The 20,027-nt window shown below is 55.2% G+C and overlaps 7 protein-coding genes across 7 annotated transcripts; 3 read left to right on the top strand and 4 right to left on the bottom strand.

Annotated features, from left to right (window-relative positions):
• Positions 1–3,919: 3,919 nt before the first annotated feature.
• CMQ_1596 (RNA polymerase 2 subunit 7) lies at positions 3,920–4,702 on the bottom strand (the record flags this gene model as incomplete). Its single annotated transcript, XM_014318675.1, has 3 exons — positions 3,920–3,935; positions 4,012–4,181; positions 4,454–4,702. 3 exons carry the CDS (start codon positions 4,700–4,702, stop codon positions 3,920–3,922), a joined length of 435 nt encoding a protein of 144 aa, XP_014174150.1.
• A 1,379-nt stretch (positions 4,703–6,081) lies between these two features.
• CMQ_1092 (uncharacterized protein) lies at positions 6,082–7,390 on the top strand (the record flags this gene model as incomplete). The annotated part of the gene is made up of 2 exons (XM_014318171.1): positions 6,082–6,291; positions 6,374–7,390. 2 exons carry the CDS (start codon positions 6,082–6,084, stop codon positions 7,388–7,390), a joined length of 1,227 nt encoding a protein of 408 aa, XP_014173646.1.
• A 702-nt stretch (positions 7,391–8,092) lies between these two features.
• CMQ_958 (6-phosphogluconate dehydrogenase) lies at positions 8,093–10,322 on the bottom strand (the record flags this gene model as incomplete). Its single annotated transcript, XM_014318037.1, has 5 exons — positions 8,093–8,533; positions 8,611–9,045; positions 9,111–9,666; positions 9,739–9,771; positions 10,309–10,322. 5 exons carry the CDS (start codon positions 10,320–10,322, stop codon positions 8,093–8,095), a joined length of 1,479 nt encoding a protein of 492 aa, XP_014173512.1.
• A 1,593-nt stretch (positions 10,323–11,915) lies between these two features.
• CMQ_969 (rnp domain containing protein) lies at positions 11,916–13,214 on the top strand (the record flags this gene model as incomplete). Its single annotated transcript, XM_014318048.1, has 1 exon — positions 11,916–13,214. The coding sequence occupies one exon, from the start codon at positions 11,916–11,918 to the stop codon at positions 13,212–13,214; it is 1,299 nt and encodes a 432-aa protein (XP_014173523.1).
• Positions 13,215–13,448: 234 nt separating this feature from the next.
• Positions 13,449–15,359, bottom strand: CMQ_1749 (uncharacterized protein; the record flags this gene model as incomplete). The annotated part of the gene is made up of 2 exons (XM_014318828.1): positions 13,449–14,296; positions 14,363–15,359. 2 exons carry the CDS (start codon positions 15,357–15,359, stop codon positions 13,449–13,451), a joined length of 1,845 nt encoding a protein of 614 aa, XP_014174303.1.
• An 815-nt stretch (positions 15,360–16,174) lies between these two features.
• On the top strand, positions 16,175–18,609 carry CMQ_494 (glycoside hydrolase 15-related; the record flags this gene model as incomplete). Its single annotated transcript, XM_014317573.1, has 6 exons — positions 16,175–16,323; positions 16,392–16,711; positions 16,775–17,719; positions 17,776–17,799; positions 17,851–18,033; positions 18,113–18,609. The coding sequence occupies 6 exons, from the start codon at positions 16,175–16,177 to the stop codon at positions 18,607–18,609; spliced, it is 2,118 nt and encodes a 705-aa protein (XP_014173048.1).
• Positions 18,610–18,865: 256 nt separating this feature from the next.
• On the bottom strand, positions 18,866–19,619 carry CMQ_868 (bromodomain associated protein; the record flags this gene model as incomplete). The annotated part of the gene is made up of 2 exons (XM_014317947.1): positions 18,866–19,161; positions 19,223–19,619. The coding sequence occupies 2 exons, from the start codon at positions 19,617–19,619 to the stop codon at positions 18,866–18,868; spliced, it is 693 nt and encodes a 230-aa protein (XP_014173422.1).
• Between the last annotated feature and the right edge of the window lie 408 nt (positions 19,620–20,027).

A 20,027-nucleotide genomic window follows, 5' to 3' on the forward strand; every position in this document is an offset into this window, starting at 1 on the left:
CGGAAAGGGTAACAAAAGACTGGACAATCGACATTAGAAAAAAAAGGGGGAGAAGTGGGAGAGACCGGAGAAGGAAATTAGATACGCACAGGAATTATGTCAGTTTGGATGTAGTGAATGAAAATATCATATCTCGGCTCCTAAAAAAAGTTGTAAAAATGTTCCCATCCCAATTTCAGTCCAGTTGAATATCTGGGTTGTGTTTCCTACCTTCGGTGAACTTATCTGGAAAGGACATTAGCTATAGTTGCAGAGAAAGCAAAGAGCCAAACCTACAGCTTCATATAGACTATTTGAGACAAAACGGGAAGCAATAGCTACGTTTTTGTATAACTACTGTGTAGCTAATTATGTCTGACAATGATAATATACCTGTTCCTCTGCAATGACCACTGATGAACTCTCTCCAACCTACTTCAAATGAGTTAGCATTAGTTAAAAAAACCCCGACCCTCAACGTATTCCGGTTTCGATGGTAGATGATGGTACCTAGAAGTTTCAACGAGCCTTGAAGTTACTTCCTTGGGCACCTCTCCTGACTGATAGATGTGCTAAGGGTGCCTATTTGCATTGATAAAGGTACCAAGTGAGGTTACAATCGGTCAAGTTTCCCTTCAGACAATCTGAATTGTAAACGAAAGTTCAACTTGCCAACTTGCCCCCAGCAGCTCTTGGCACCGGAACTATCCGCCTGTGGTCTGTCGGGTATCGTCGAGAGATATTTGATCGGATGATGTAGCCAATGATGTACATGAAAGGCGAAAAGCCAGAAAGAATATAGAAGACGATGTGATGCACGTCTGCAAATGCTGGGACGGACGATAGGTAAGGTTTGAATACATATAAATTGGAGAGGAAAAAGGTGCACATATGAAAAGCATAGTCAGATGGGATTTTCCTATTTATACTTGTTCGGAGCGTCTGCCTCAGTAGCAATGAAGTTTGCTCACCGATTAAAAGGCAAAGGGATCTAAAACAAAAAAAAGAAATTTGTTTAAAAAAAAGAACATCACATAAAGCAAAGCAAACTGAAGCAAAATAAACAAATTTTACGTACTCTAGCTCAAAGACCTCCCTCCAATAACGAAATTGTTTTCGAGAATAAAGCAACCTCTCTGCAGACAAGGAAGGGAGACCGCAACTTAGAGTATTTTGAGTGCGCCACTACCTACTACATCTCTAAACTACATCTTCAAAACTACTTGATGCAGTCTCTTGCCCGGTCATGATTCGTATCCTCGCCACTCACGTGCTATCAGTGGTGCTCTTCTGTTTTCTATGTCAACTTTTCAGCAACATGCAAGGCATGATTTACCAGTACAGTTGTTTATTGGCAGTGTAAACGATCGCTTAGGTGAGAGGTCACTCTCTTGAACCTTGTCCATTTACACCTCTTGTCAGCCCAGGTTTCCTAAGACACAAACACCGACCGATCATGCGATGATTAATGTAAGATACTCCGTACTAAGCCTGCATTTCAATGCTTCGCCGGCAGAGGGAGACGATCAATTAGATCGCATATAGTGCCACGTTTCTAGATCTAGAGTGGAGAGCTGTATGATTTTATCTAGTCAAATGTCAAGAAAGTCCTCTCTCGGCCAGTCGATTTTGATACTGTGGTGTATATTATATTGAAGGCATCTCTACTCCGCCTTTGTTTTCTGTCATATCGTATCGTGGCCATTCAATTAGCTACTTTGTACGGAGTACTCCGTGTTCTTTTCTCTTTTTCGCCGCTCTTTTCAGCTGAGCCAGGGAACAACGAATTAGTGAGGTGGAGAAGCTGATGCATTATTGGACAATGTGACGCAAGTAAATCGAGGAGGGGCTGAGTTCTAGTCTCCTGCCAGCTACTGGCAAGGGCAACACTCGAATGAAAAACAAGACTTTTTCTCGTTCTCACAAGCATTGGGATTAGAGACAGATAACACAGATGCAGCCTGTTTGTAGCCTTGCAAGTACAAAACACATTTGAGTAACGAGTCACCTTAAAGGGTATTAGCAACGTCAACAACCTTAATCTTGTCACACGTTTAACAAAAGTATCCTTTTATTTTCGAGGGGACTTGCTTTTCAGCACGTGCAGGCGTTTCTGTTGTGGGTAAGCTGAAATATCCCTACCTTAGTAGTATCGGCTGCTGCTACATCAATCATTATACACACGCCACAAACCGCCTTGCGTCATTAACATCGATCGATCGGATCTGTTTGCTTCATGCTTTTTTTCAACTTCCCCCACGTAGCAGAAGAAGAAATTATTGTAATACTGCTCTACCAATCTCGGCCGGATCTAACTGTTCTGCTGTGCCGAGAAAACATCTTGGACTGCGGCACAGAGATCATTAGTTTAGAGCTTTAGTTCACAGTCCAAAGAAACGTGCCAAATATGCCAAGGGGTTTAAGAAAATAGGAGAAATGTCGAAAACATGATGGTCTAGCTTCACACCATCCCCCCCCCGGTAGAAGCAGGGCATCGAGTACATCTCGACAGACTCTTATACTACCACTCCCTATCTGGACAATTTTAATCAATTCTAACACCTGCCTCCGGCCACCGCCGTGACTCTAAGGAAATATGGTTGTGGGGGCCACACATGGAAACAACTCTGCGTGGCTGCATATGTCCAAATGTTGGCATGGATACGGCGTCAGTGGGAGACAACTTGGCCCGATAATAGGCGAATAACAGATAAAAACAAGAAACTAGAAGCGGTGAGTCTTTTCATGAGGCCCCTCTTATCTTGCTTTAGCTGAATTTAGTATCAAAATTTTGATTTTGAGGTTTTCATCCTGGTGTGTGTGGTGGCTACTTTCAAAGGTCTCTTGTGGCCCCAAACAGGAACAAGCAAAATCATGCCAACACCAACAATTGAGCTGTTGGTTGGCAGAGCTCGTATTCCTCGTAAAGATCAATGGTTGTTGTACTTCGTGGATTCTCCTTTGACTTTGATCCCAAGTTTGATCCAATGGGATATTCTAAGCAGTACGACGAAAGAGCAACATGTGCTCGCTTTTGCGTCCCGTCCAGAAAAAAGAAAAGTCACTGAAAGCAGAGAGTCGAGAACACGAGCCGGCACAGAGACATGGCCAATCCATTCGAATCGGGTTATCTACCTTTATAGGCTTGTTCTTCATTCGTCCCGGACTGGCCACAGTTGGCTTATCTTCTGGGTTGACGCTGTTTTTAGAACTAGTCTCACCGATGTCTGCTGAAGAATGATGTAAGTTTGACTCTTCGGCACGCGTAAACACTCCGAAGCGGTCTAAGATCAGTGTCTCGGTGGCCGACTTCATCCAGAGGTATCGTAGAACATAGAGGCGCCACTATACCAAACACAACGCTTCAAGCATCAAGCTGGGTGAAACTGGTCAAGTTGGGAATTTAATGGTAGAAGAAGCAGTGCTTAGAACAGATTCATATGATAAAAATATATCTCTAAGAGAAGAAGGCGCTCCTACGGACATCCAAAACAAAAAGGTCACGTGTGTATCACAATTGGTTCTTGTTCACACCGGGTAGCCCGAGCATCAGGAGCAGTCCGCACTGTAACAATACCGCACGGGGCAGTCAATTTGATATCTAAACAAGTCATTCCAACATGATTTAGTGTCGCTGGTATAGTACAGGCATTGGAATTCTATGGCGCTTTTTCGTACGACAAAGTTCGCACCCCTCTGCTTGTTGGGTCGCTCGTTTCAGGTCAGGAAGGCTCTATAAGGGGAAAATGTCTAACGAGAAGGCCTCGATTCTCGTGACAGACACACGTCCCATTCTGGTGGCGACTGGCCGCCACCCTCTTACACAGATGTGCACAATGATGCCCGTTGTTGTCTGCATCGTGGCAGAGACAACAATGACGGCCGCACGCCCAGACGGCGCATACTTTCAGCGCCGAACAGCCGCGGCCGAAGAGGTCGTCTAAGGGCCAAGAGGGCTAGGGGAGAGGCGTTAACTTTGGTTTCATTTCTCCCAGCGGAGAGAAGCCACAGTGTGGACAAAGATATGCATACCCGAGATAGTCTTCGTTGATGGTGCCAATTGCCCACATCTCACCGACTTCGCTTCGTGTGCCCATGATCTTGACCCGGATATGTGTTCCGGGCTCGATCCGGTAGTCCTCGTTGTCCGTGAACTGGGGCGGAGTGGCGTTTGGATCGTACTTGACCTGACTAGGAATCATCTGTCCATGAAGTGTTAACACACTCCACCGTCATTGCTGTCGTTCAATGCTCGGAAACGGCCGAAGCAGGAAATTTCCATACATGAGACGACACAAACAAGCGCAGAGGGCCAGCCTGTGCGAAGAATCCGTGGGGATTGACTGAGTAGACGACGGCATCAACCTTGATGTTTTTTCCTGTGTCAGCCTGTTTCTGAACTCGTTTCTGTACGCCCCTCTCACACGCAGAAGCAGCTGTGCTCGAGACCGGGGCCAGGACTGGCTGCGCATACCGTCTCGCCCTTGAATGGCCGCCATACGACGGCACGGTAGCCCACGGTGAATTCAGCGAGCCCGTTGCCTGGCAGGATCTTGCCGGCCGAGATGTCAAACGTATCCATGATGGATATTATGTAGTAGTTGCCGGCACAGGTGCCCTCGACATCCTTCAGGAGCTTCGTCGTGACCAGCTCGTGCATGTTCCGCCCAAAGTAGGACGGATGCAGAGTCACCCTACGCTCGAGATTGTGTAGGAAGAACATGGCCGGTATCGGTGAAGAGAGCTATGTCGTGCCTGCTGCGTATGCTGTGTCAAGGAGAAGAGAGCGCGTCGATCTCTTCACACAATCCCAAGCTCACTGAGCTGCCACACCGTCCCGAGCACTCGCAGATCGGTCTTGGCGAGTGGAAGAGGAAGAAGCCCAGAAAGAACAGGCGACAAAGGACTACCGACTATAACAGCTCGTTGGGTTGCGCGTTGCTGGCAAGAATCAACGACCTCCTCGGATGGATCGAACAGGAACCCGGCTCTGCACAGGCTTGCGACCGGAATGAGAACGACGTGACGGTTCGGGGTCGGGAATCGGGAGACAATCGAGCGTGGAGGCAGGAGGAAGGGGGCAAAAATAGGGTCGGATGGTCGAGATGCGACTGGCGCTGAGTGGGCGCCCGAAACCCCTTTGGTATCTTATCAAAAAGACGATGCCGGCCCGATGCCTTGGTGGACGGATGTGAGCAAGGGAACCCGCTTTGGGCGACTGGACAAGGACAAAGGCGTGCGGTGTGTGGTGACTCCGTTGGGATGCTCTACCTCCTTGACAAAAAGTTCACAAAGCACGAACCTATTCACGCGGCTGAAAGGGTCCGTGCACAAAGTGTTCGCGACTTGTTGGCCAAACGGTGGCGCAGGCCTTCAAATACTCCGTACACGTGACCCACAGCCACAGCGATTTGTCGGCACTATATGGTGACTTCTGGTAATCGTCATTTCGATATCGAAATTTTGCCTCTTTACATACCACGGACAAGCCATCTCCGCGCACCGACCCCCGAAGATGTGGTAGAGAGACGCCCCATTCGTTATGATTATAGATATACAGTCACATCTGCACGCCTTTGTCCGAACCGAGTTGGGCGACAACGGGCGCGACTTCCTTTCTCTTATCCCTTTCCTGCGCCTCGCAGGCGCAACGAAACATACAGCTTAGATCCTGCAGCCGAGTCACTAGCCATGGCCAGCATAGAGAGATACAGACTGGTTCGCGAGGGGTACCAGCCACCATCACTGCCAGCTGCCCGGCCTGCAGCAGGGGTACCCGCCCTCTCCGTGACGTCGGCGCCAACAACTGTTGCATCTGGACAACCGTTATCGGGAGCACCGGCGCCAGCTTTTCCCACAGAGCTCCGACCACACTCTGTCTCATCCTTACGCAAGAGAGATGTGCCTCCGGCTGCGCCATCACCTCCGACACAGTCCTTAAGAACATCCCCGCCCAGACCGGGGCAGCAGCAGCAGCAACAACAACCACAACAGCAGCCACAGCCACAGCAACAACCACAGCAGCAGCAGCCCCGCAATGGAGCGGTTTCTCCTGTGACTACGCCGCCGTTGGCCAACCAGTGGTACTATACCGAGGAGGAGATGGAGAGCACGCCGAGTGTGCTGCACGGGCTGTCGCCGAGCGAAGAACGGGCGCGGCGAGCCAAAGGTGTTAACTTCATCTACCAGTCCGGCATCGCAGTACAGCCACACGCACTGCCTCAGATGACGCTGTATGCCGCTGCCGTCTTCTTTCATCGCTTTTACATGCGCATTAGCATGGTGGAGGAACATGGCGGGATTCACCACTACGTAAGTCTTCCTGGAGATCAGCGAAGGGGCGCTCTCACCTTGGCATCACCCCCCGCTCACAATCTTGTCTGTCGTGTCTCAGAAAATTGCTGCCACCGCACTGTTTCTCGCGAACAAGACAGAGGAAAACTGCTTCAAGACTAAGCATATCATCATCGCCGTGGCCAAGATCGCACAGAAGAACCTCAACCTGATCGTCGACGAGCAGAGCAAGGAGTACTGGCGCTGGCGTGACAGTATCCTGACGTACGAGGAGCTCATGCTCGAGACCCTCACGTTCGACCTCATGGTAGCCAACCCCTACAACCAGCTATGGACGCAGTTGCGGAAGCTGAGCCAGCTGCCGAGCAAGCCGATCCGCGAGGCGGCCTGGACCTTTCTCAACGACGCCGCCCTGACGACGCTGCCGCTACTGCTGGATGCGCGGGATATCGCGTCGGCATCCATCTTCTTTGCCAGCGTGGCCTCGGGCGTGAAGATCAACGACGTGAATGCCGAGCCGTGGTGGCAATTCCTGGGAGCCAACCAGGACCGCATTACGCGTGCGATCCAGATTATGATCGCCTTCTACACCGAGAACCCGCTCAAGAAGCAGAATGGTGTCATTCAGGGCTCGCCCGTGTTCTCGCTCGAGACTACGCGGGGCGCCCACGAGCTGTCGCAGCTGAACAGCAGCCAGCTCGACGCCGCCGCCTCCGCGCGCGGGAGCCGGCAGGAATCCCGTGACAGTCGCGACGTCACGCCCATGGAGCTTGACCGCAACACCCAGCCGGGCCAGCCGAGCCAGCTGAGTCAGCAGACCGCTGCCGGTGACGATAGCGAAAAGAACCATTTTGCCCCTGCCAGTCAGGCCGACTCGGACACTGCGCTGCTGTCGCAGACAGTCTCGGGCGAGTCGGACGTCGTGCTCAAGACGGTGGCCAACGACCTCGGCGGCCACCATCACCCCCCCAGCTACTACAACGACACTGCCGAAGGCCGACTGCCCTCGCCGGACAAGAAACGCAAGAGCGCCGATCCCGAGATCGACGAGGCGCGCAACGTCGAAGAACCCCAGGCCAAGCGGACAAAGCAGGCCGGTGATGAAGATGCGGAGTAATGAATAATAGCTTGGCAGCTATGGCGTCTCTTTTCGTTTCTGTTTGCTTCATTTCATTGCATTTTCCTGCTGGGCTTTTTTGGTCTCCAATGTTAGGAGGGTTTAGAGACACGAATGTTTTCGGCGTTCGAGACTGAGAGGGGAGGCTTTCTCTTTCAAGGTTTAGGTCTAGTTTTGTCGAGAAGACATGGCCAGTCTGCTATGTAGCTGACCAAAGGAGGGGGGTGGGATGAGGGGGAAAGAAGGGGAGAGAGCAAAGCATACTCGCGCAGCTGGTTGTTTCTTCATGCTCTCCACGTTGTTCAAACATCAATACCAGTATAAATTCATCCACACACTCTTGCATTAGAAGAACATAAATATGCCATGGGAGAGTCCGTCTTTCTAACGGGTATAAGATACAACTCACGACATATGCAAAAACACACGTGATAAAACTACCTAGGTGAAGCCTAGTGTCTATACCTTGGGAAGGCTGCAGGTTACTGGTGGGCTTTTTTATTATCTTCCAAGTTGTTTCCGGCTGTGCCTTAAGGCTTAATCCTTTCGGTTTGATCAAACCAAGCCTTGTGCGGTGCTGGACTGCCCTCCCTACACGGGACGTGGTGTAAATCCTTTTGCTACTTCATTCTCATGTCGTTTGATGGTTTCTTTGATTCTGCCCGAACAGGTCTTCTCAAGGGTATTGTGTATTTGACTTATTTATGCCTGGTAGGTAGAGGCAGACACGTTGCCACCGCGGCCGGTCCAGTTGACGTGGATGTCCTGGCCGATGGGGTACTTGGCGCTCTCGAACTCCGGCTTGATACGGAACGTGTGGGCACCGAAGTAGTCGCGCTGGGCCTGCAGCAGGTTGGCGGGCAGGTCCTTGGTGCGGTAGCCGTCGAACCACGACAGAGCAGTGCTGAAGGCCGGGGTCGGGATACCGAGAAGAGCGGCCTTGGAAACGACATCACGCCAGCCGGGCTGAGCCTTGTGGATGGCCTTGTTGAAGAAGTCATCGAACAGCAGGTTCTCCAGGTCATTGTCCTTGCGGTACGCAGCAGTAATGTCCTTGAGGAAGACAGAGCGGATGATGCAGCCACCGCGCCACATCAGGGCGATGGACGGCTTGTTCAGCTTCCAGCCGTACTCCTTGGCGGCCTGGAAAAAGAAAGTTAGTATGAAGGTTGTCGTGGTGAAACAAATAGACGTCATCCGAGCGGGTGATCAATACACACCTCCTGCATCAGCATGAAACCCTGGGCGTAGGAGATAATCTTGGAGGCATACAGGGCCTGCTCCAGGTCCTCAAGGAACTGCTCCTTGTTGCCTTCAAAGGTGCTGGCGCGGCCGACGAACTGAAGCTTGGTCGAGGCCTTAACGCGCTCGTCCTTGATGCTTGACAGGCAGCGAGCCAGCACAGCCTCGGCGATCAGCGTGACGGGCATGCCCAGGTCCAGGGCGTTGATGGCAGTCCACTTGCCAGTGCCCTTCTGGCCAGCCTTGTCGAGAATCTTCTCCACCAGGGCGGTGCCATCCTCGTCGTTGTAGTACATAATGTCACGGGTGATCTCAATGAGGAAAGAGTCCAAGACGCCCTTGTTCCACTTGGCCAGTGCGTCACCAATCTCCTTGTTGGTCATTCCCAGACCACGCTTCATGATGTCGTAAGCCTGCATTGTAAGGGTCAGCACGGTAATCCAAGCAGGAGGAAAGTGGGTGGCAATCAGATGCGAACCTCGGAGATCAGCTGCATGTCGCCGTACTCGATACCGTTGTGGACCATCTTGACGTAGTGGCCAGCACCCTCGTCACCGACCCAGTCACAGCAGGCCTCGCCGTCGCTCTTGGCGGAGACGCTCTGGAAAATGTCCTTGATGTGAGGCCATGCCTTCTCATCACCACCGGGCATCAGGGAGGGGCCGTAGCGGGCACCCTCCTCACCACCGGAAACGCCAGAGCCGACAAAGCTAAGGCCCTTGGTAGCCAGGTATTTGCATCTCCGGTTGGAATCGGGGAAGTGGGAGTTGCCACCGTCAATGATGATGTCGCCCTTCTCAAGAAGAGGAAGAAGGGTCTCGATCCAGTCGTCGACAGCCTGGCCAGCCTGGACCAGGAGCATGACCCGACGGGGGGTCTTGAGCTTGGACACGAACTCCTCGGTGGTGTGGGCACCGACAATGGACTTGCCCTTGGCTTCGTTGGCCAGGAACTTGTCGACCTTGGACACGGTGCGGTTAAAGGCGCAGATGGTGAAGCCGTGGTCGGCCATGTTAAGGATCAGGTTTTGGCCCCTGTCAAGCAAGACATGTTAGCTTAGTCAAGGTGATGGAACTGTGGCTAGGAAGCTTCAGAATTGGACTTACATGACGGCCAGGCCAATGAGGCCGAGATCAGCGCTTCCAAGACAGTTAGCATTGCCATACTTCAAACTTCGCAGTATATTTCACGTTAAAGAAGACGGAGGGATACAGAGAGGGGGAAGCCAAGTGCATGTACGACAGAGCGGGTGAAGGACAGAGAAGTAGAAGGGGTAGCTGATGGAGTGGACATTGACAGTACAGGGGAGAGGTGGAGGTGGAGGGGGTGCCGAACACCCCGCCGAGCATAGCTAGGCGGGTTCTGCGTCGTCATTGTTTAGCCATTGGGCATGTAGATGAGCGCTTCAGACCAATAGCCCAAAAAGGAAGGGAATGGATGGGTGACGAAATGGCTCTTTTACGAAATGCTTTGCTGCCGTTGCATCTGTCCACGGCCCTTTTGGCTTGTCGCGATGTCTCACTGACACCTCCAGCCATCCTGAGGTTTGAGCGGGGGTGGGGTAGTTTTGCTGCAGCAGAAGCAGCTCTGCTCCAGCACGGCAACGGCTGAGAGCGGCGTAGTCGCGACGATGCCGGCGACAAACGGTAGCGTAAGGAAAGACACGCTTAACTTACACGGGGCCAGACATTGCTCTGCTGTAGCGGAGAGAAGACTGGAAATATGCGAAAAAGCCTCACTCGTCGAGAGGAGCGATGGTGCAGAGAAAGCCGGGGTAGCTTGCTTGGGGCAGATAGCTTCCAAGAAGTTGAGAGCAAGGGGGGTTATAAGAAGATGTTTGATAAGAGAAGATGAAGTAGAGGGAGAGCGAAGGAAGGGAGGAAGGAGGAAGACAGAAGAAAAGGAGGAAGAAAAAACAGGACGTCCAAAAATATAGACAGAGATGGAAGAAGGAACTTTAGAGAGGAGAGGGCACTACGGTCGCCACAGGAGTGAAGGACGATCCGGTAGTTGCGACACACGGAAGGAACCACCCCTCTCCTCTCTCGCAGGGTTTCTAGCGAGGTTTCCAGCGAGGTTAGTGATACCTGGGGCAGCTGCCCTGCTGGAAGTTGTTGGGCGCCTTCATCGGTCAACAGCCTTGTAACTTTGTAACGGCACCTGGGCTAGCGGCGGAGATGGCCCTCCAAAACGCCGGAAGAAGGTGACGGAAAAATGCCCCCTCCTCCAGGGAGTGGGGCTGACTGAGAGCACCTCCCCGAATCCGAAGCTGCACTCCGACGACCCACAGATGGCTTACATGTATGATGTATCGTACATGCGGCCGCATGGCAGCTACATAGTAGGAAAGGCAATTCTACAGTAAGTTACAAATGCGATGCAGCAGGCGCGCATCGTTGCATTGCCACGCTCGTCGTGTCCGCTTTTGAGCTCCGGCTCTTCCGGCCTTTTACTCCGTCGCTGTCCGGGACAGCCGACCAGGAGGACGAGGGACCAGCTACACCTTTTCGACCAGCCACTATGACACTAGGACGGGAGACGAGGATCACTGTGCTCCGGCCTGCACTTCGGGGTTTGTCGTCTCCTTCGCGGTATTTTCTCCCGCAGTGCGGTGATCCAAGCGAGAACCGGAGCTCCTAAGTGCAAGGTTGGAGTAAAAAATAGGCAGGTGGGGGGAATGGGGGACAAAACTGATTTGTCTTGGCTTGCTAGTGTGAAATGGACGTTCGTCGAAGCGCCTCGTCGGGAGTTCACTAATAGTTCACTAATAATACGAGAAATGCGGCTGCAGGGCCACGTCAAGGATGACAAACCCCACGACGTTCGAAACGGTCATGACACAAGTGGCACTCGCTACGGGCCATGATGCTGATGTCGCGGGACTTTGCTTTACGTCGTAAGTTGCACATGTGTGAACTAGGATGGCTCGGACAACAGTGATTAGAAATCCGACGCGGGTGCGGCTTCGGGAGTGTAATCCTCACGCGGAGTAACCATTGTTCCGTCAAAACGGAAAAAGTCCGGCGCTTTGCACGGCCACAGATAGCCACGTTCTGTCAGCCACATATGTGACTTTTCCGGTCGGATCTCACACGCAAGGCGACGACGACGCGGCATCTCGACGCAACAGCAGAGGCATCCACTCCAGCACATCGCGCATCTCCGAGACCCGAGCGCCCTGCTGGCATTGCACTATCTGGCATCACAGGTACGTTGTGCGTCTCCCGCGGACTGCGGTCACCGCCTCTCTTGCTCTCTCTCGTCGAAAATATCCAAATTTATCATGTCGTCCTTCGGTCCTCCAGGCGTCAGCTCGCCACATCCATCGCTTCCTCCGCGCCCGCCGCCGTCGACCGTTGCCGCGAGCGCACCGGAATACTCCTCTACTGTGTCGGCACCCCCGTCATCGGCGGTCCCGATAGCTACAACCTATGGGCCATCTGCGCCTCCCCCTCCATCCTCCTCATCTTCCTACTATGGACCAGCTACCGGCCCACAGCAGCCACAACAGCCACAGCAGCTACAGGGCCAGGCACGGCTGGGATACTCCCGCACCTATGCGCCTCCCGTAGGTGGCGACCGCGGCCGTGGCGGCTACGGCGGGTACAATGCCTACCCACAACAACAGCAACAGCCGTCGTATGGTCCTCAGACAGGGCCCACGACCTATGGGGCCCAGTACGGGCCGACGGCCGCTGCCACCTCGGCGGCACCACATATCCGCAATCCCTTTCCGACCCCGAGTGTGCAGCAGCAGCAGCCGCACTCGGGCGGCTACGAACAGGACCCGCAGATGGCTGCCCAGATTGCCAACTGGCAGGGCGCCTACATGCCCAAAGAGAACAGCAGCTACGGAGCAGGAGCTGCCTCGGGCTACGGCTCGTACTATGGCGCATCTGCTGCAAGCCAGTCGCAATATGCGGGCGCCGCAACCTCTTACGGACCCGACGGAAGCGCAGTGGCAGCAGCGGCAGCAGCAGCAGTAGCGGGAGCATCGACGACAGCGGGCACGGCAGAAGCAGATGTCGGTGGCGGCAGCGGCAACCAGGAGAGGCAGAAGACGGTGTATCGGTCGGGCGGCGGCAAGACGTGGGCGGACGACACGCTGCTGGAATGGGACCCGAGCCACCTGCGGCTGTTTGTGGGCAACCTGGCCGGCGAGGTGACGGACGAGACCCTGCTCAAGGCCTTCTCGCGCTGGAAGTCGGTGCAGAAGGCAGTGGTGAAGCGGGACAAGTGGACCAAGAAGTCACGCGGATACGGGTTTGTCAGCTTCAGCGACGCCGACGACTTCTTTCAGGCAGCCAAGGAGATGAACGGCAAGTACATTGGCAGCCATCCGGTGGTGGTGCGCAAGAGCAAGACCGAGATCAAGGTCGCTGCCGTCAAGGAGGACAACAAGAAGGGCGGCAAGAAGGGCAGAGGCAACGGCAACGGCAACGACAAGAACAAGAAAAAGTCGGCTGGCAGCGGTGGTGACAGCGGCCGACGAGACCCGTACGAAGCGGCACTCGGCCCCGTCGCTTCGGGAGTCCACAAGCCAGGACAGAAGACCAAGGGCGGGCTGAAGCTACTGGGCTAGAGAAACGACGTGATTCGGTGGCGTTGGTGGAACTTTTGTATTGAAACGGGTTTTGAAAGTGCCCCGACAGAGAAATAATAGCAGCGATTGATAGAGTGTCCTTATGAAGCCGTAGTCTATTATACAACGCATATCCTGTGAAATAACCTTCTTCCAACGCCATGACAATGTGTGCATCCTTGCTCTATGCAAAAACCGGCCAGCCTATCCTGGCTCTGGTCCTGGTCCTGACCCTTATCTTAGAAGCTCTCCGGCCTGGCGACTGGGGGTGTGTTTGCGAAGCAGACCCGCGTTCTCGGCCTCAGCCTCAACCTCGACGTCGCTGTCGTCGCCAGTGGCTGCCATGGCCGGCGACGAGGACGATACCGGGGCGAGGGAGGGATAGTAGTGGACAGAGGAGGAGTCGGAGCCGAAAGAGGAGGAGCGCCGGCGCTCCTGGTGGACGTGCTGCTGGGCCTGCTGGCGCATCTTTGTGATGTTGATGTAGTTGTAGGCGATGATGGCGGTCATGGTGACGACGAGGCCGAGGATGTTGACGGTCGTCAGAGTGTCGTGGTAGACGAGAGTGGAGGTGGCGATAGTAACGACCTCCTTGAAGATGCCAGCAATAGAGAGGGTGACGACGGACGTGCGCTGCAGCAGGGCGAACTCGGAGGCGGTCATCAGAAAAGCAATGGTGCCGGGGAAGAGGACCAGAGCGGGGGCGCGCAGGGGGCCGAACTTGTCGACGAGAGTGCCGAAGCCGGCAGAGAGGGCACCCAGGCCTTCGGTCGGAACGGCCAGGACAAAGAGGGTGGCGAACATGACGGGGGCCAGGTAGAAGATGCTCGAGAAAGGGTTGGATGTGGCCGGGTGGCGAAGCAGCATGATCTGGGTCAGAGCCCAGCGGAAACCGGAGAAGAAGGCGGCACTGATGACGAGCAGAAAACCGCCCAGCTTGAACTCAACCTCGCCGGCCACCATCATGACCACGCCGGCCGTCATGGTGGCAATGATGGCCACAAGCCGCAGAGTTGGCGTCTCGAGCCGGAAGGCAAAGGCGAAGAGCAGCACAAAGGCCAGCGAAGACGACTTGCACATGGCTGTAGGATGATCAGCGTCTTGGTTCAACCTGTCCTTCTTCTTTCCTCTTTCCTCTTCTCACTCACTGTAAAATGTCAAGGTGATAAACTTGAGCGACGTGTTGCCCAGACCAATGTCCAGACCAGTAGCCGCACCACAAGGACCGATGCGCGTCAGGTAGAACATCTTGGTCATAAGGGTCGGCCGCGGTTCAGCCTCATGCTGCGGCTTGTACACGTCGTCGTCTTCATCGTCGTCGTCATTGTAGCTGCCATCGTTGTTGCTGCTGCTGCTGTTGTTGCTGCTGCTTCCGGCACCTGGCCGCAGAGAGGGTACAAAATAGAGCACCGTGCTGGAGAGGGTGAACTGCACCAGCATGTGGATACAGGTAGTGAAAAGGGGAAAGGGGAAGTTGAGGTTCTGGCCGCCAAACATCCACTTGTTGTAGAGCGAGATGCTCAGCGAAAAGAGGTACCAGAGACCGATCAGGGTACCGTCGATCACCAGGCGCCGCACCACGGCCTTGTCGGCCAGCTTGCGCTCGTCCTCGCTGATGGGCACAGCCGGTCCGTTGCCGTCATCGACGATGTGACCGGCCTCGATGCTGGCACCGGGAACGACGCGCTGATCCAGCTGTGTTCGTTGCCGTCGCACTTCTGCTCGGCGGCGGCGTTCCGGCGCCGTCAGCCCGGCCTCCTCGTCGAGGTCATCAAAGCCATCGTCCCACGCGTCGTCCCACGTACTGTCGTCGTTGTCGTCGTCACCGGTGCCGCTGCTGCCCCCTGGCGCGTGCTCAGGCACAGCTATGATGCTGCTGCCTCCCGGAAGCGACTCGCCCCGAGGACGAGTTCCTCGTTCTCCATTGAGGTGGCCCAGATGGCTGACGCTGACCTGGCTGGCCGCCCCGTTGGCTGCGCTGCTCCTACGCCGCCGGTGGCCGGGCGGCACGACAGAACCCATCTCAATGTCCGCTGACGGCCGCACGAGCGTGTCGGGCGAAGGTGTCACAGACACGCTCGGAATCGAAGCCGGAAGAGCCGCAACAGCTGGGCGCCAAGTCGACACTCGCTTCGGCGACGGCATGCTCTTTGAATCGTGTCGTCGTGGTTGAGGACGAGGGCGTGCGTCGGCTGCTGAGCATGGTCCTGTGGTCGGTGTGTGAAAAGGAGCGTTGCTCCTGTTGACTCGGTGAGGTCCTTATGGAGTTCTACTATGTATGTAGCAGTTTCAGCTGGCAAATGGCCTGTGGCCAAAATGGCAGTGCCCCACTCTTCCGGACTTGGGTAGATTGGCCAGGCAGTCTAGGGCCGTTGGCGCGTGCGCGACGCCCTGACGTACTGGGGCTCCTTAGTGGATAGCAAGCATGGCGGGGCCATTGTTGCAAGAGACACTACGGTGCAAAAACGGCCGTGGAAGCGACGGCCTTTGAAGCTCGCCGATCTTTCCGTGCTTTCATGCATATGCATGATAACTCCGGAACGGCGGGCACATCGGAATGTTGCTGAGTAAGTAGCCATAAGCATGCGCAAACCATGGCTTTCTGCTGGTCCATTGCATATCGAGTTCCAGTAACTTGTTTTGTCCGCTGTTCTCTGTTTTCCGACCACCACAAATCACTTATATTGAAGACAATTGCTTCATCCGGCGTTTATGTACTATCAATTTGCCGAGACTGCCGAGAGACACAAGCAAAATACATCAAGCTCTACTGTCTATTGCTTCGTATCCAATACGCTTTCCTTCTCCGTTGTGTATAAGTAGACAGACCAATCTCACCGGTCCCCTTCTTCGTCCCTCTTTGCCGTTTGTTGGTTACACATCCCACAGCCTTCTGATTAGTATCACTGTCCCCAATTCGAGTTCCCCAACCTACGACGTACAGTATACAGGCGGAAGCAATGGCATCGCAAGATTCGGCGGGCGACCCTGTGAGCGCTATGCGTCAGCGCTTCGGTGGATATCTGCCGATCGAGAACTACGGCATCATCGGCAACATGCGGACCTGTGCTCTGGTCGGCATGGACGGCAGCATTGACTTTATGTGTTGGTAAGAGGAAATGGGAGGGCTTGGAGAGAGAGAGAGAGAAGAAGACCGAATTCTGGCTAACCTTGCAGGCCGGATTTCGACTCGCCGTCCGTCTTCTGTCGCCTGTTAGACAAGGATAAGGGCGGGCATTTCAGCATCTCGGCGTCGCCGGAGATGGCCTGCACCACCAAGCAGCAGTATCTGCCTTCGTCCAACATCCTGCTGACGCGATACATCCACGAGGACGGTGTGGTGGACATGGTGGACTTTTTCCCGCGGCCCAAGGCGGCCGCCGTGGTGACCCGCGGCGTCAAGCAGGGGCCGTTCCGCGAGGCCCAGCGGGTGCAGGAGGAGCTGAAGAAGTGGCTCGTCCGCCGGGTCGAGTGCATCCGGGGGCGCTTTGAGCTGGGTGAGACGGCCTTCTGTGCTGTATGCGTGTAGCTGTCCGTGTCTCTGCTGACGATTGCGGCAGACGTCGAGATCTTCCCGGCCTTTGGCTATGCTAAGGAGCCGCACACTACGACCATCGAGCAGGACGTACACCACGTGAACAGCCCGGCGAGCAAGACGGTCACCTTCCGCAGCCGAGACCTGCAGCTGCAGCTGGACATTGCCGTGGACCGCGACGTCGACGGGGCGAGCGGGACCGCGGATGTAGGTCCCGACGGCCTGCGCGGCCGCACGAGCAGCGTGGGCAGCGGCGGCGGTGGCCCGACCGTCGTTTTCCGCAAGCAGCAGCGGACAGGCATGACGGGCGAGGGCGTGGTCGCACGCATCGTCCTGCACGAGGGCGAGAGCGTGTCGTTTGTGCTGCGGGACGATTCGCCCAGTCACGTGACCAGTCACATCACGACGCAGGTCCTCGACAGCCAGCAGCACGACACGCAGCTGTTCTGGTACAACTGGATCGCCAAGAGCCGCTACAAGGGCCGTTGGCGCGAGGTCGTCTCGCGCAGCCTGCTCGTGCTCAAACTGCTCACGTACGAGCCCACCGGCGCGATCGTGGCCGCGCCGACCTTTTCCATCCCCGAGGACGTCGGCGGCCGTCGCAACTGGGACTACCGTTACTCCTGGGTTCGCGACAGCAGCTTCACCGTCTACATCCTTCTCCGCCTCGGCTTCAGCGAGGAGGCCGAGGCCTTTGTCGCCTTCATCAGCGAGCGCATCCTCAAGTCCCGCAGTCCCGACGGCGGCCTCCCGATCATGTTCACTATCCGCGGCGAGACCGACATCCCCGAGATCGAGCTAAGTCACCTCGCCGGCTACAAGGGCAGCCAGCCTGTTCGGATTGGAAACGGCGCCGCCTTCCATCAGCAGTTCGACATCTACGGCGAGCTGCTCGACGCCATCTACCTCGCCAACAAATACGGGAAGCCGGCCACTTGGGACCAGTGGGTGTCTGTCCGCCAGCTGCTCGGTACGTGTGATCCCGCATAGGTCATACTCATCTGGACAAGCCACTGACTCTTCTAGATTATGCCCTCACCATTATGCACGGTAAGACGAATCCCCATCGTCCGACCAAGACTCTATATGCTGACTAAGCAGATCCTGACATGTCTATCTGGGAGGTCCGCAACCACAAGCAGCACTTTACCTACTCGCAGATCATGCTGTGGGTGGCTTTTGATCGCGGCCTGCGGCTCGCCGAAAAACGCAACCTGCCGTGCCCCAACCGTGCCAAGTGGCTCGAGGCCCGGGACTACATCTACGAGGCCATCATGGAGAAGGGTGAAGCTTTCCCTTGTCTCTTTTGCTACATTCATAGCTTGTATGACTGTGCTGACCATGTTCAACCTCTTGCTCACAGGCTACAATACCGAGATGAAGTCGTTTATCCAGAGCTTCGAGAACAACACCGCCCTAGACTCGTCCATCCTCATCGCCCCTCTGGTCTTCTTTATTTCGCCCTGCGACCCGCGCTTTCTGTCCACGCTCGACCGCATCCTGTTGCCCCCTGAGAAGGGCGGCCTCACGAGCACTGGCCTTGTGTACCGCTACGACACGGAGCTGTCTGCCGACGGCGTCGGTGGCCGCGAGGGCGCCTTCAGCATGTGCACTTTCTGGCTGGTCGAGGCCATGTGCCGCGCCAGCGTCTACGAGCCGCGCTACCTGGCGCGAGCTGTCAATCTGTTTGAAAACATGCTGAGCTTCGGCAACCATCTCTCCATGTTCTCTGAGGAGATCTCGCGCAGCGGCGAGCAGCTCGGCAACACGCCTCAGGCCTTTAGCCACTTGGCCCTGATTAGTGCTGCCTTCAATCTCGACCGTGTCATCGAGTCTAAGAAAAGCGACGATAAGTTGTGATGAGATAATGGCAGATCAAACATGATTTATAGAGAAAGCCTTGCGGCACTCGGGAACTTCAACCTAAAACAAACAAAATGATGACGGACTGAACAAAAGGCACCTGACATATGCATCGTGTATATACACTGGCACGCATTTGGTCCCCCTCTTCCATCCCAATAGTAGCCAGACAACGCCAAACGCTATGCGCCATACCCATTTTAGGGAAGCAAAACCTGTTCTACAGCCGCGTAGTCGTATTGCTGCAGCTCTGTCACGATGGTGGCACAGAGAACTCGAGCTCCATATCCTCCATTGACCGGTCGCCAACCGAACTGAGTCCTGAGCTCGGACTTCTTCCTTGGCCGCCCTCTCCCTCTGCTCCTTCCTCGCCTGGCGCCGGCGTTGCAGGTGGCCGCTGTCGCTCTTGTATACGCTTCTCCTGCCACGACAGTATGCTGGGGAACTCGCCGCCCTCAACCACCACGTCGCCGTGCTCGTTACCGCGCCCCAGGACCGTGCCGCTGTACTTGGAGTCTTCGCCCGTCTTACTGTGCTTCTTCTTCAGGACTGCTTTGTTAGCTGACTTGGGCGGGGAAGATGAAGAGCGAACAGAGCAAAGGACACCCACCACTCAAATAATCCGTGTTTTCATCGTCACCGTCCAGAGCCACCCGCTTGATCTCCCGGTTCCGCGGCCCACACACCCAGTCGATGAACTCGTCTGCACTGCGCGTGTCGTCTCCCGGCCAGTCCGGACCCTCAAAGGCGGACGGCGGTGCCAGAGCGCCACAGTCCTCCAGCGCCATGCGCACGTCTACGATCGTCGGCACCAGCCCCGTGAGCTCTGTGCTGTTGTGCGCCGCGTTTCGCGCCGTGGCCTCGCACAGCGCCGTGAGGTACCGCGCTGCCATGTCTGTCAGGCTGTCGACGACTGACGTTCGCGCTGCGTAGTAGCCCTGCGCCCGGAGGATTTGCAGCACGCACGGCCGCAGCAGGCTGTGGAAGAGCGGAGGAGGCGGCGCCATTGCAGAGCTATGAAAACACGCCCTGTCCAGAAGGTCTTGGTGGAGTAAAGGAGGAAAGCTCGGAGATGTTGAGAACGGTCTGAGTGAGACTGAAGGCAGAGGACGCGGTGCTGCTGACAACTTCTGCATCCAGCTGCTGCTTCCAGTGGGTCGTCGTCTCACGGTCGGCTCCTAGATCGGCTCAAGCTCCCCATCACCGTCGTAAAGCAGCTGTTCAGTTGTTCGAATGCGTCGGTCTTCCGCGTGCTGTCCTGTAGTGTAGTCCAAAATGCGATGAGCCCCCCAAGATTTAGCCAAAATACTGACTGCAACGGACCCACTTATTCATGCAACTTAGCGCGAAAGCAGGTGATTGCTGCTTCCTTTCTGTCTCTTCCTCAATGCTCCCAGTTAGCGCAAAGCAAACGC

The sequence above is a fragment of the Grosmannia clavigera genome (genome assembly GCF_000143105.1).
Source record: "Grosmannia clavigera kw1407 unplaced genomic scaffold GCSC_140, whole genome shotgun sequence".
Taxonomy (NCBI): Eukaryota; Fungi; Ascomycota; class Sordariomycetes; order Ophiostomatales; family Ophiostomataceae; genus Leptographium; species Leptographium clavigerum.